Below are 11,979 nucleotides of genomic sequence, written 5' to 3' on the forward strand. Positions count from 1 at the left end.
AAGCCCCAAAATTGATCATATGGTAAAAAAAAAAAATTTAAGTTTACTTACTTAAGAGACAGAGCAAGTGAGCGAGTGAACACATGCACAAGAGCAGGGGAGGGGCTAAGAAAGAGGGAGAGAGAATCCCAAGCAGGATCTGTGCTGGAAGAGCACAACACAGAGCTGATCTCACAAACCGCGAGATCATGACCTGAGCTGACTGAACTGAAAGCAATAGTCAGAGGCTTAACTGACTGAGTCACCCAGGCGTGCCACTCCCCCACAAAAAAAAAAAAAAAAAAATTGTAATTTCAGTTCAATGGTGTAAGAACAGATAATTAGATCAATGGTGTTAGAATAACTGGCTGGTGATTTAGAGGGGGGAAAAACACTCGTACTCTACAACAAAAGTAAATTTCAAGTGAATTTAAATTTAAATGTAAAAAATAAAATATTGAAAAATAAACTGAGTTAATATTTACTTAATCTTGGAGGGGAAGGCTTTTTATGCATATCTCCAAAGGCAGTTAACAAAAGTAACACAAGTTATATGTAAAACTAGTGAAATCTGCATGAGGTCATTGGGTAAGGTCAATTTCCTGGTTGTGAAATCTGAATAAGGTCAGTGGGTAAGGTCAATTTCCTGTTTATGATTTATCCAAAATTTTACTTGCCACATACATACTGTGAAGTATATGCAGGATCTTCTCATTAATAAAGTGAGAACTTACCACTGCATGTGAGTCTATAATTATCTCTAAATAAAAACTTGTAACAAGGACACTGGGAAGGCCATTTGGTTGACATAGAATGATGTTCAAGACATACTGTGAGGTGAAAAATAGCTTTCAAAACAGTGTCTGATACACTTTTATAAACACAGGAAAATATACATACATCTATACACACAAACCGAGAAAACGTTTGGAAGCAAATATATAAAAGTGCTATTATTATGTTAATAACACAGCCCTTGGAGGAAAAAGATATTACCATATTCATTCTGCCAATTAAGATGCATCCATTGTAAATTCTGACAAACACTGAAAATTGTAGGAACCAAAAGAATAGTCAACCAAAAAAAGACAAGCTTCAAAAATAGGACAATGAGTCCAATACTTGATCTTGAAAATTTAATTTGCAAGTGAAGAAAACTAAAAAAGAAAGACATAAAATGGCAAGCTCCAGCACAGGCACAAGCAGCCTATATGTCATTTTTAACAATGATTTTATTTCAGTAGTTAATTATATATCTTGAAATCAATGAAAACAGATTATTGCTTGAAATTTGACTGTATTCTCAGATCCCATTTTTTTTTTTACCATTACTTTAGTGGCTGTGATTTTTTTCCCTCAGTTTTAAGGAATAATACAACCATGTCATGCAATTCACCTTCATCAAAATGTTGGCAGGCCGATAGAGATTTCATGATGCTGTCAATGATGAGTTAATACCACAAGACTTTGTTGGCATCAGGATTTTAATGTGAACAATGGTGACTCCTAGAAAATGAAGCAACTGCCACCCACAAAGCTAGGGCATACTAATATAACATTTATAATATTATTTGCAAATGACATATCAGATAAAGGGTTACTATCCAAAATCTATAAAGAAGTGATCAAACTCAACACCCAAAAAACAATCCAGTGAAGAAATGGGCAAAAGACATGAATAGACACTTCTCCAAAGAAGACATCCAGATGGACAACTGACACATGAAAAAATGCTCAACATCACTCATCATCAGGGAAATACAAATCAAAACCACAGGGTACCACCTCACACCTGTCAGAATGGCTAACATTAACAACTCAGGCAACAGATGTTGGCGAGGATGTGGAGAAAGAGGATCTCTTTTGCATTATTGGTGGGAATGCAAGCTGGTGCAGCCACTCTGGAAAACACTATGGAGGTTCCTAAAAAATTAAAAATACAACTACCCTATGACCCAGCAATTGCACTACTAGGTATTTATCCAAGGGATACAGGTGTGCTGTTTCAAAAGGGCACGTGCACCCCCATGTTTAAAGCAGCACTATCAACAACAGCTAACGTATGGAAAGAGCCCAAGTGTCCATCGATGGATGAATGGATAAAGATGTGGTATATATACAATGGAGTATTACTCGGCAATCAAAAAGAATGAAATCTTGCCATTTGCAACTACATGGATAGAACTGGAGGGGATTATGCTAAGTGAAATTAGTCAGAGAGACAAAAATCTTATGACTTCACTCATATGAGGACTTTAAGAGACCAAACAGATAAACATAAGGGAAGGGAAACAAAAATAATATAAAAACAGGGAGGGGGACAAAACATAAGAGACTCTTCAATATGGAGAACAAACAGAGGATTACTGGAGGGGTTGTTGGGGGGGCAGGGGAATGGGCTAAATGGGTAAGAGGCATTAAGGAATCTACTCCTGAAATCACTGTTGCACTATATGCTAACTAACTTGGATGTAAATTAACAAAATAAATAAAATACTAAAAAAATATATATTGGTAGTATAAGGTATTTTTTTACTTGGAAGAATCCTACAAGCTCAGTGTAATGAGAGAGTTTTAGCTACAGTAACTCCAGTCTTAATAGTTTGACCTAGGTTAAACTTAACTAAGACTTAGGTTACATATTTGTAAAATGGAGATTAACTGTATTCACTACAGACAGGGTTATTGTGAGAATCAGAGGAAATGATGTGTTTTAAGATGGGGCGCCCTGGGTGGTTCAGTCAGTTAAGCATCGGAATTCAGCTCAGGTCATGATCTCATGGTTCATGGGTTCAAACCCCACATCAGGCTCTGTGTTGACAGCTCAGAGCCTGGAGCCTGCTTCAGATTCTGTGTCCTCCTCTCTCTTTGCCCCTCCCCCACTTATGACAGCATGCATTCTATTTCTCTCAAAAATAAACATTAAAAAAAATTTTTTAAAAGAGCTTAGAACAGTACTTGCATATGTTTCATATATTTGTTTAACAGTATGTTGTATGTGCTGAAATTCTCTGTCATCTATTTGGCTTATATACCTCATGCCAAAGTAATACAGTTCATAGAAAAATAAGGGTTAGAACTCACAATTCAGTAAGTCATGGGAATGAAAGGCAGAGAGCATAAGGAACACAGTCGATGATACTGTAATAGCAATGCAATGAGACAGATGGTAACTACACTTATGGTGAACATAGTGTAATATATAAACTTGTCAAATCACTAAATTGTAAATCTGAAACTAATGTAATTGTGTCGACTATACTCAAATAAATTTTTTTATTTAAAAAAGAACTCACAACTCAGCATCTTCCTAATATGCCCTATATCTGTAAATAAAGCCCTATTTCTCTATACTTTAGCTTGTGTAAACTTTTCTATAATAATTATTTTAAACTCATATATAGAAAAGTAGTTTGTGCACCTGGTGGCTCAGTTGGTTGAGCATCTACCCTTGATTTTGGCTTGGGATATAATCCCAGGGTTCCGAGATCGAGCCCCACTTCTGGCTCTGTGCTGAGTGTGGAGCCTGCTTGGGGTTCTATCTCTCCCTTTGTCCCCCTCCCCTGCTTGCACTCAAAAAAAAAAGGAGGAAGAAGAAAAAAGAAAAAAAGAAAGTAGTTTTAACAAATGTGCAAATGTGGATCACAGATATATGATCCAAACATTTCAAAGCAATATAAATGATTAAAACTCCATTAACCAATAGCCATTGTAACTCAATGTGAACACTAGGCTGGAAAAAAAGATATGTTAGAACATTACATAGGGAAAAAAGTAGATGTTGGTACTATTCTAAAAGTGATATAAACCAAATTGGTCAAGTACTATGACTTAAATTCTTGGTAAAATCCAATGAGATGAAATACCCTAATAAGTATTAATAACACTAATGCTAATAATACTTGCATACTGGCCAAGCTGTCCTTGATCTCTTATTGGCAAACTATTTTTTAAATAGCCTCAATATGATAATATGATGGCTCTCATAATCCTGCTTTGGAAAATCACTGTGTGATAAGTTATCATCTCTTTTTACACTGCCCTTTTTAACGTTTATTTATTTTTGAGACAGAGAGAGACAGAGCATGAATGGGGGAGGGTCAGAGAGAGAGGGAGACACAGAATCCGAAGCAGGCTCCAGGCTCTGAGCCATCAGCCCAGAGCCCGACACGGGGCTCGAACCCACAGACCGTGAGATCATGACCTGAGCCGAAGTCGGATGCTCAACCGACCAAGCCACCCAGGCGCCCCTACACTGCCCTTTAATAAAATTATTAGAAAAGCAAAAACACAGTAAGTCAATGTTTCAAAGTATGCCTATTGTTTTGGCCATGACTAAATAACCCCAAAATGTTTCCAATCTGTCTAGCATATTACACACACACACACACACACACACACACACACACACAGTGTTTTAATATATATGTTAATAAAAACTGATAGCGACTTTCGGTTGATTTTACTTTTAAAACCATTCATATACATAGCACGCACAACCTAACATTTTAGTTAAAAGACTCTGCTTGGGGCGCCTGGGTGGCGCAGTCGGTTAAGCGTCCGACTTCAGCCAGGTCACGATCTCACGGTCCGGGAGTTCGAGCCCCGGGTCGGGCTCTGGGCTGATGGCTCAGAGCCTGGAGCCTGTTTCCAATTCTGTGTCTCCCTCTCTCTGCCCCTCCCCCGTTCATGCTCTGTCTCTCTCTGTCCCAAAAATAAATAAACGTTGAAAAAAAAATAAAATAAAATAAAAAAATAAAAAATAAAAAAATAAAAGACTCTGCATTGAAACTGAATAGCAGGTGATTTAGCATGAGTAACAGGTCAATTATACAGAATTGTAATTGTTTCTGTGCATTGGGATTTTATGTTAAACATGGGAATGTGATGGTGAGCAGCCATACTTGATTTTAATTGCTGCAGCTTGAGTTCTCTAAAACATCAGGAGAACACTAGAGAAAATGACATGAGGCAAGGGAGATGAAAATGATGCTGCAGAGGGAACTCTGGTAACAAATGCAGCTCTCTCTGAGGAATTGGCTATGATTTACAGGGAAGGATAAGCCTCTTCCAAAGAGTCTCCTCCAGCATTAGACAACTCCCTTTACTTTCCTCAGTACTGAAAGCAGAAAAGACATACTTTTCCATCAATAAATGCCTGAAGAATTGCAAACCATTTTTCAGAACAGCAAAATCTTTAGGCTTTCTTTAGCTCCTTCAACATTCTTACACTGACAAAGAAGCATTTCATACTATGCCCCAAAGAAGATAAATCTGTTCAAAATCTTTAAACAAAACAGGGGTGCCTGGGTGGCTCAGCTGGTTAAGTGTCTGGCTCTTGATTTCAGCTCAGGTCAGTAGTCTTATGGTTCGTAGGATCAAGCCCTGCATCGGGCTGACTGGCAGTGTGGAGCTGGCTTGGGATTCTCTCTGCCCCTCCCTGTGTACTCTCTCTCTCTTTCTCTCTTAAAATTAATAAATTAATTAAAAAAAAAATTTAGACAAAATAAAATGACAAATAAAGCTGATAAATGAAAAAGAATAAAATAAAAATATAGAAAACCTGTAAACCCAGATAAGAAATCTGTTAGAAACAGTAGTAATAGATGCACAATGAAAGGTCTTTCCTACCAATGAGCCAATGGGAAAGAGGACAATGACTCAGACACCTGAATCTTTCTTCTGCTTTCCATGAAGAGCCCTTCCTGAAAGCATTCAGGTAGCAATAGTGACGATAAAAGCACCTTGGGATAGAATTATGGGCCATAAAAATCAACTACATTTTCTGAGTATTTACTAAGCATTTTATAGGAATTATTTCATCGAATCCTTAACAGAGCTCTGTGAAGTTTGTTCTCATGTAGAGATAAGAATATTGAAACTTAGGCTTTAAGGAACATGTATGAGGTAGCACAAGAGGCACAGCTGATTCAAACCCAGTCTGTCTCACTTCAGAACTACATTGTCAATTACATTGCTCAAATGAGACACATACATGTCAAAGTCAATAAAATATAAGGATGGTATAGCATTTGTAAAACTAAAGGACTTTTGAAATACAATTACCATTACTATTCATTGTTACTCAGTTAATATCCTCTAGACTTTAAGACTTTTTGCTCCTGACCACCCCCCAAAAATGTGTATATAGTATATATGCTTGAATTTTATAGTGATTTATTATACATATATGAAATATTTGTTTCATAAAACTATACTCATCCTTACTACATGTAACATATTCTAATATATTCTATTATTTTCTCTTAATGCTGGAATTAATTTCATGACCCACAAATAGGTGGCATCTTGCAATTACCAAAAAAAATAAACAAGAACAAACTCAGCTCTGGACCATAAGTGCATGTATGTTTGGAAATACAAAGAGAAGTATGAACATCCTGTCATGTTAGAACTTCATACAGCCATCCTGAGAGAAGATTAAATAAAATATGTATGTGGGAAATCACTTAGCACAGAGTCTGGCACAAAGGCATATTTGGTAAATATGTTTCCACGAAACCTCTTGCAGCACTACTATCCCCAAACATTTAGAGAAGTAAAGCTACACCACCACCATCATAAGCATTATAGTCACTGAGCTGCCAGCCAAGGTTGACTTTTTGATTCTTAACCAACATCAAAGAATGGAAGTGTGCTACCTACATGCCCTTCCTGATAAAAGCAACTTCTTGTTTCCAAAAAAATTTTTATGAGCCATTTTGATACAAAAATTTTTAAAGTATATTAAACACTGACTTGACTTCTTGAAAGGACTAGACAGAATTTAGCCTTTTCAAGGACACAGGGTCACACTTCTGCATGCACAATGGTGCAGAACACTCAACTTTACAACTAGTAGATAGGTCACCTAATTCAAATCTCCCACTTTACAGATGAACAAACTGGTATCCCAAGAGGAGATGCAATTTGTCCAAAGTCACCCAATAGAAAGGTCAAGTGATTCCCATCACACCATGCTGCCACATCTATTATTGTACTATGTCGAGCACTATCTAGCAAGGTAGTCACAATATAAGAACAATACTTTTGTAATTTCTCTTATATTTGTTATTTTGGTTATCTCATTTCTTTCCCCATAATCTTTAGCAATAAAACTCTTAAGTCAAAAAAGATCCAGAGGCACCTAGGTGGCTCAGTTGGTTAAGCGTCCGACTTCAGCTCAGGTCATGATCTCATGGTTCGTGGGTTTGACCCAATTCAGGCTCTGTGATGACAGCTCAGAGCCTGGAGCCTGCTTTGGATTCTATGTCTCCCTCTCTCTCTCTGCCTCTCTCTCAAAAATAAACTTTAAAACAAAAAAGGATCTATGTTAGGGCACCTGGGTGGCTCAGTCAGTTAAGCGTCCAACTCTGGCTCAGGTCATGATCTCCTGGTTTGTGAGTTTGAGTCCCACATAGGGCTCTCTGCTGTCAAAGCAGGACCTGCTTCGGATACTCTGTCTCCCTCTCTTTCTGCCCCACCTTGGCCTGCACAAGTGTGTTCTCTCTCTCTCGCTCTCTCTCTCAAAAATAAAAATTAAAATAAAAGGGATCTATGTGTTTATCCTCTGCAGGAAAAATTTTAAGCTAGCCCGTCTTAGGGAAAGAACTCCCAAAATATAATGTCTGTGGTGTACTTCAGAAAGAAAAGGGATGCAGACTGAATCACTATGTGGTCTTCAGAAAGCAAAAAGGATGCAATGAAAAGCCCACATTGGTTTAAGAACAAACAGTTCTGTGGATGTGACTGTCAGAAACCTCAACCAGTCTCTGAAAATAGGCAATATCGTAAACTTCACAAGGGCAGAGACTAAGTTCTCAGTAAATGTGAGTTGAATACTCTGAAAAATGAGTGTTTGTCACTACATAAACTGGTCCCAGGCCATTGTACTGTTGGATGTAGGCTTGCACTTTAGGTGTCTGTCTCTTCCCTTTCCTATTAAGACATGAACTGTCACTTATGTCTAATGACACCACCCAAATACAGCTTTTGTAGAAGTTGATAACACTGTATCTTCTAAATAGGATGTTTCTAATATGCTCTGAGAACACTAGAATTATTTCTAAAATTAGAATAAATATGCTCTAATTAAGGGCCTGAAGGATTCCACTATGTAAGAAGCACGTCAATATTACCACAGCTCTCCTAACTTCCATCTTGCCTGCTCTTCTGTTGAACTGTTGGCTCTGAAGCAGACTGCAGTACAGAGGTTGCCTGATGTCACCTCCATTGAGGTGCTATGTTACTGGGACTATTTTTAACCTGAAACCAAGGATACTTCTCTGTAACCTACAAAATTATCATTCCAATGTATTTTTAAACGGCAAAATGCCTTGAAAATGACTACTGTGTACCCCAACTGAAAGCCACTTTCTAGACACATCATTTATTTCCAGTTTTGTCCTCTCCTTTGAGACTCCAGTCAGCCTTCCTTCCTTTTTTCCTTTTTCTACTTTATTTTTCACAGTTCAAACACTTTATTTTATTCATCTGCCTTTGGGTGTCTGAGAGATATTTCCTGTATTTTGTAATCAAAAGGATATGGACATAACTAAGAAAATACATACAAAACTTTATCTTCCCATAATCTCTTCAAAACATGATCTTAAGGGAAATCTTATGATATGTAAAGTAAAAAACAAAAAACAGAAAAACACTAATCAAAGACAAAGAGATTTAAGTATTATCCACATGATTTTACTTGAAGCAATGGTCTCTTGATGACATAAACTAGAACTAAATTTACTAAAATAAAAATTACATTTCATAGCCTACTTCTTCATGTTTGTGATACATGCATGATTAACTCTGCTTTTTTCAGTAAAACTGAATCTAAGAAACGCTGCTTTTTCTAAGATTTACTCAAGCTAGTATTTAGTAATGCAAACATTTTTAAGGCTACTTTCAGCAAACTATTTCAAAAAAGAAATATTCCAAACACATTAAAAATAATTCCAATTAAAGATGAACATAAAGGAAGAGAAGCAAAAATAAGATAAAAACAGAGAGGGACACAAACCTTAAGAGACTCTTAAATACAGAGAACTGAGGGTTGCTGAATGGGTGTTGGGTGGGGGATGGGCTAAATGGGTGATGGGCATTAAGAAGGGCACTAGTTGGGATGAGCACTGGGTGTTGTATCTAGTGAGGAATTACTAAATTATATTCTTGAAATCATTATTACACTAGATGTTAACTAAATTGGATTTAAATAAATAAATTAAACAATTCCGATTAAATAATGATTGGAATTATTGAAGTCATTTGGGAAACAACTTTTAACTAATTTTTCCATCTTGACATGCCTAAAAACAAAGCTTCATAACATGAATTTATGCAATGTGCTTGATAAACTCAGAATATGTTCACCAGTAAGTGATATGAAAAGCAACTTTTAAGATTAAATTCAAGTAAGTTTTTCCCATACTTTGAGAAATATTACTCTCACTGGAACAAGTCTAAAATGAATCTTTTTTTAAATACACCAGATGCCACCTAATTCAATTTTCTGGATCACACACAGCATCTTCCTACCTCTACCATAACAGACTCTAACAGAATTAAAATAGTTCATATTATGAACTGAACCAGAAAGCAAACTATTTATTATAAGAATTAGTAGCATTTAATAGGAATTAGCACTCTTATCAATTAAAATTTGAATCCAGATAGGAAAAAAATCTCTTAATGTTTCAAAAAATTTTAAAAACACCCCAACTTTCTAGGTAAAAAAAAGGAAGGCAATAATATAGAATCCAAGTATGGTATTAACAACTATTCAAAAATGGATGTTCTTCTCAGTTTCAAAATAGAGTGGAGAGAACAAATGAATAGTCTATAGGCTCCTTCCAGCTCTCATCCAACATTTGTTCACAGCAGCTACAGACAAGTTATCTGCAGCCATGCAGTTTTCAGGATGGGAATAAACATGTCTTTGCTGTCCTGAGAACAATTACCCAAGTGCCACTACAATAAGAATTTTTGATTAGACAACACCTGAAAGGATATCTAGTGTACCCTCTCTGTATTTAAAAACAAGGTTGGGGCGCCTGGGTGGCGCAGTCGGTTAAGCGTCCGACTTCAGCCAGGTCACGATCTCGCGGTCCGTGAGTTCGAGCCCCGCGTCAGGCTCTGGGCTGATGGCTCAGAGCCTGGAGCCTGTTTCTGATTCTGTGTCTCCGTCTCTCTCTGCCCCTCCCCCGTTCATGCTCTATCTCTCTCTGTCCCAAAAATAAATAAACGTTGAAAAATAAATAAATAAATAAATAAATAAAAACAAGGAAACTGAGGCTCAGAGAGAGTAAATGCCCTAGTAATTCAAACAGGTATATTTAAATACCTGCAAGATCTAGTAACTTTTCCCAATTATTAGAGTATATTAGAGTTATATGGGTTAACTCTAAGGGTCTGAACCACTGATTCTCCTTCTGAGATGGAATGGGCCTTTGGAAATTTACCAGCTGTGTGATCTTGAGCACACTGCAACCTTTCTAAGCCCCAGTTTCCTCTTCTGTAAAGTGTAGAGAATACCTACTCTAACGAGGTGGTTGTGAGAATTGCATACGGCTTGTAAAGTGCTTAGCACATCGATTAGCAAATAATAAGCATTCAAAACCAGGTAGCTATAATTTTTACTCGGCCCTGGCAACATGGCTGCCCCTACTGTTTGAGAAAACAGCGAACTCCATTCATTAACACAATGGACAGGTATTCATCCACCAGAGCTTTTCCGGCCTACCACATTCTGCAAACAGCAGAAAACCCCACTCAACAACCTATTTCACCACATTTCAAATCCACACTTTACACTGTTAAAAAACAAAATACTAACTGCTGCCAAATGTCTTCTACCACAAGTGGCACGTTGAATTTGTCAACTAGATATTGAAGGGGATTTTCTGGCTCCACCCAAAACATGGAGAATAAATGATGGGAAAACAAGGGGAAGATAAGGTCACACACCTGAAATGGAATTCACAGAAGCTTCTCAGCTCATTTAGTTGTGAGTAGATAGGTGGGTGTCAGAAAGCAAAACGCTACCTTTCAGCATCATAAAGCAGGAATTATGGCTACCTCAACAAAATACAATTCCCCAGGCCTCTCAACATAAAAGAATCCGTTTCTTGGTCCTAGTAATTAATACGCACATGAACAACACCTGAGCATCCTTCTCGAAAAATTGAAGGCTAAGCTGTATCCGAGCTGCAATACACCCTAGGACTACATAAATATATGAAAAACTCCTACTAAAGGGCGAGACAAAATTACGGAGAATATCGCCTTGAAATCAACAAGGTGGGGATCATGTTATGCCAAAAGGCGTCTCCATGGATAAAGTCCCGATCCTCCATTCTCATGACACTGCAAAACCCACCACCCTCTAAGGAAATTACAGGAACCACCCGCAGCAACCAACCTCAGCAATCGGCATCGATCAGATCGACCCCTACTCAAACGGCGGTAAGTACCGTGGGTCCAAGCCCCTCCCTGGAGCTGCTAACTCCCGCGCTGACTCCACACTACCTCACTTCCTTCCAGTCCTCCCTGCTATGCTCAACCCCCGGCATTTCTCACCAACCTTCGCCACTGACAGAAAAGGTAGGAACGAGATAGACTTCCTACACTTTGTTCGGGGAGTACCAGAGCCACACATACCCGTCCCTATTACGATCACGTCAAACTCCGAAGGGAGATTATCCGCCATCTTGAGAGAAAACGTGTCATGTGACTATCGCTTGTGGAAATGAGATCAAGTCAGGCATTGCCCTGGTAGAAGGCGGAAGGGAAAACAGTGCATTCTGGATATTGTAGTTCTTGGGTGGCCGGTCCAGGTAGGCGGCTACAACATTTTATTTGAAATGTTTAGGCGAATGTTAAAAGTTCAATTTATTTTCTAGGCAGAGTGCAGTGGCGCATTTAGCCTGGAGGTTTGAGGTAGTAATGAGGTGGAGATTTTCACTCTAGCTAGCTAGGATGAATGTGGGGAAACCTGGGTGT

The 11,979-nt window shown here is 38.0% G+C and overlaps 1 protein-coding gene across 1 annotated transcript in view; it reads right to left on the minus strand.

Moving 5' to 3' along the window:
- Positions 1 to 11,719, minus strand: part of CHM (CHM Rab escort protein) — a 260,707-nt gene extending 248,988 nt beyond the window's left edge. The window contains exon 1 of the mRNA XM_043570858.1: positions 11,638 to 11,719. Coding sequence (XP_043426793.1) covers positions 11,638 to 11,686 — 49 coding nt within the window. The 5' untranslated portion in view covers positions 11,687 to 11,719. The remainder of the gene's footprint in view (positions 1 to 11,637) is intronic.
- Positions 11,720 to 11,979: the final 260 nt, after the last annotated feature.

This window comes from Prionailurus bengalensis, chromosome X (assembly GCF_016509475.1).
Source record: "Prionailurus bengalensis isolate Pbe53 chromosome X, Fcat_Pben_1.1_paternal_pri, whole genome shotgun sequence".
NCBI lineage: Eukaryota > Metazoa > Chordata > Mammalia > Carnivora > Felidae > Prionailurus > Prionailurus bengalensis.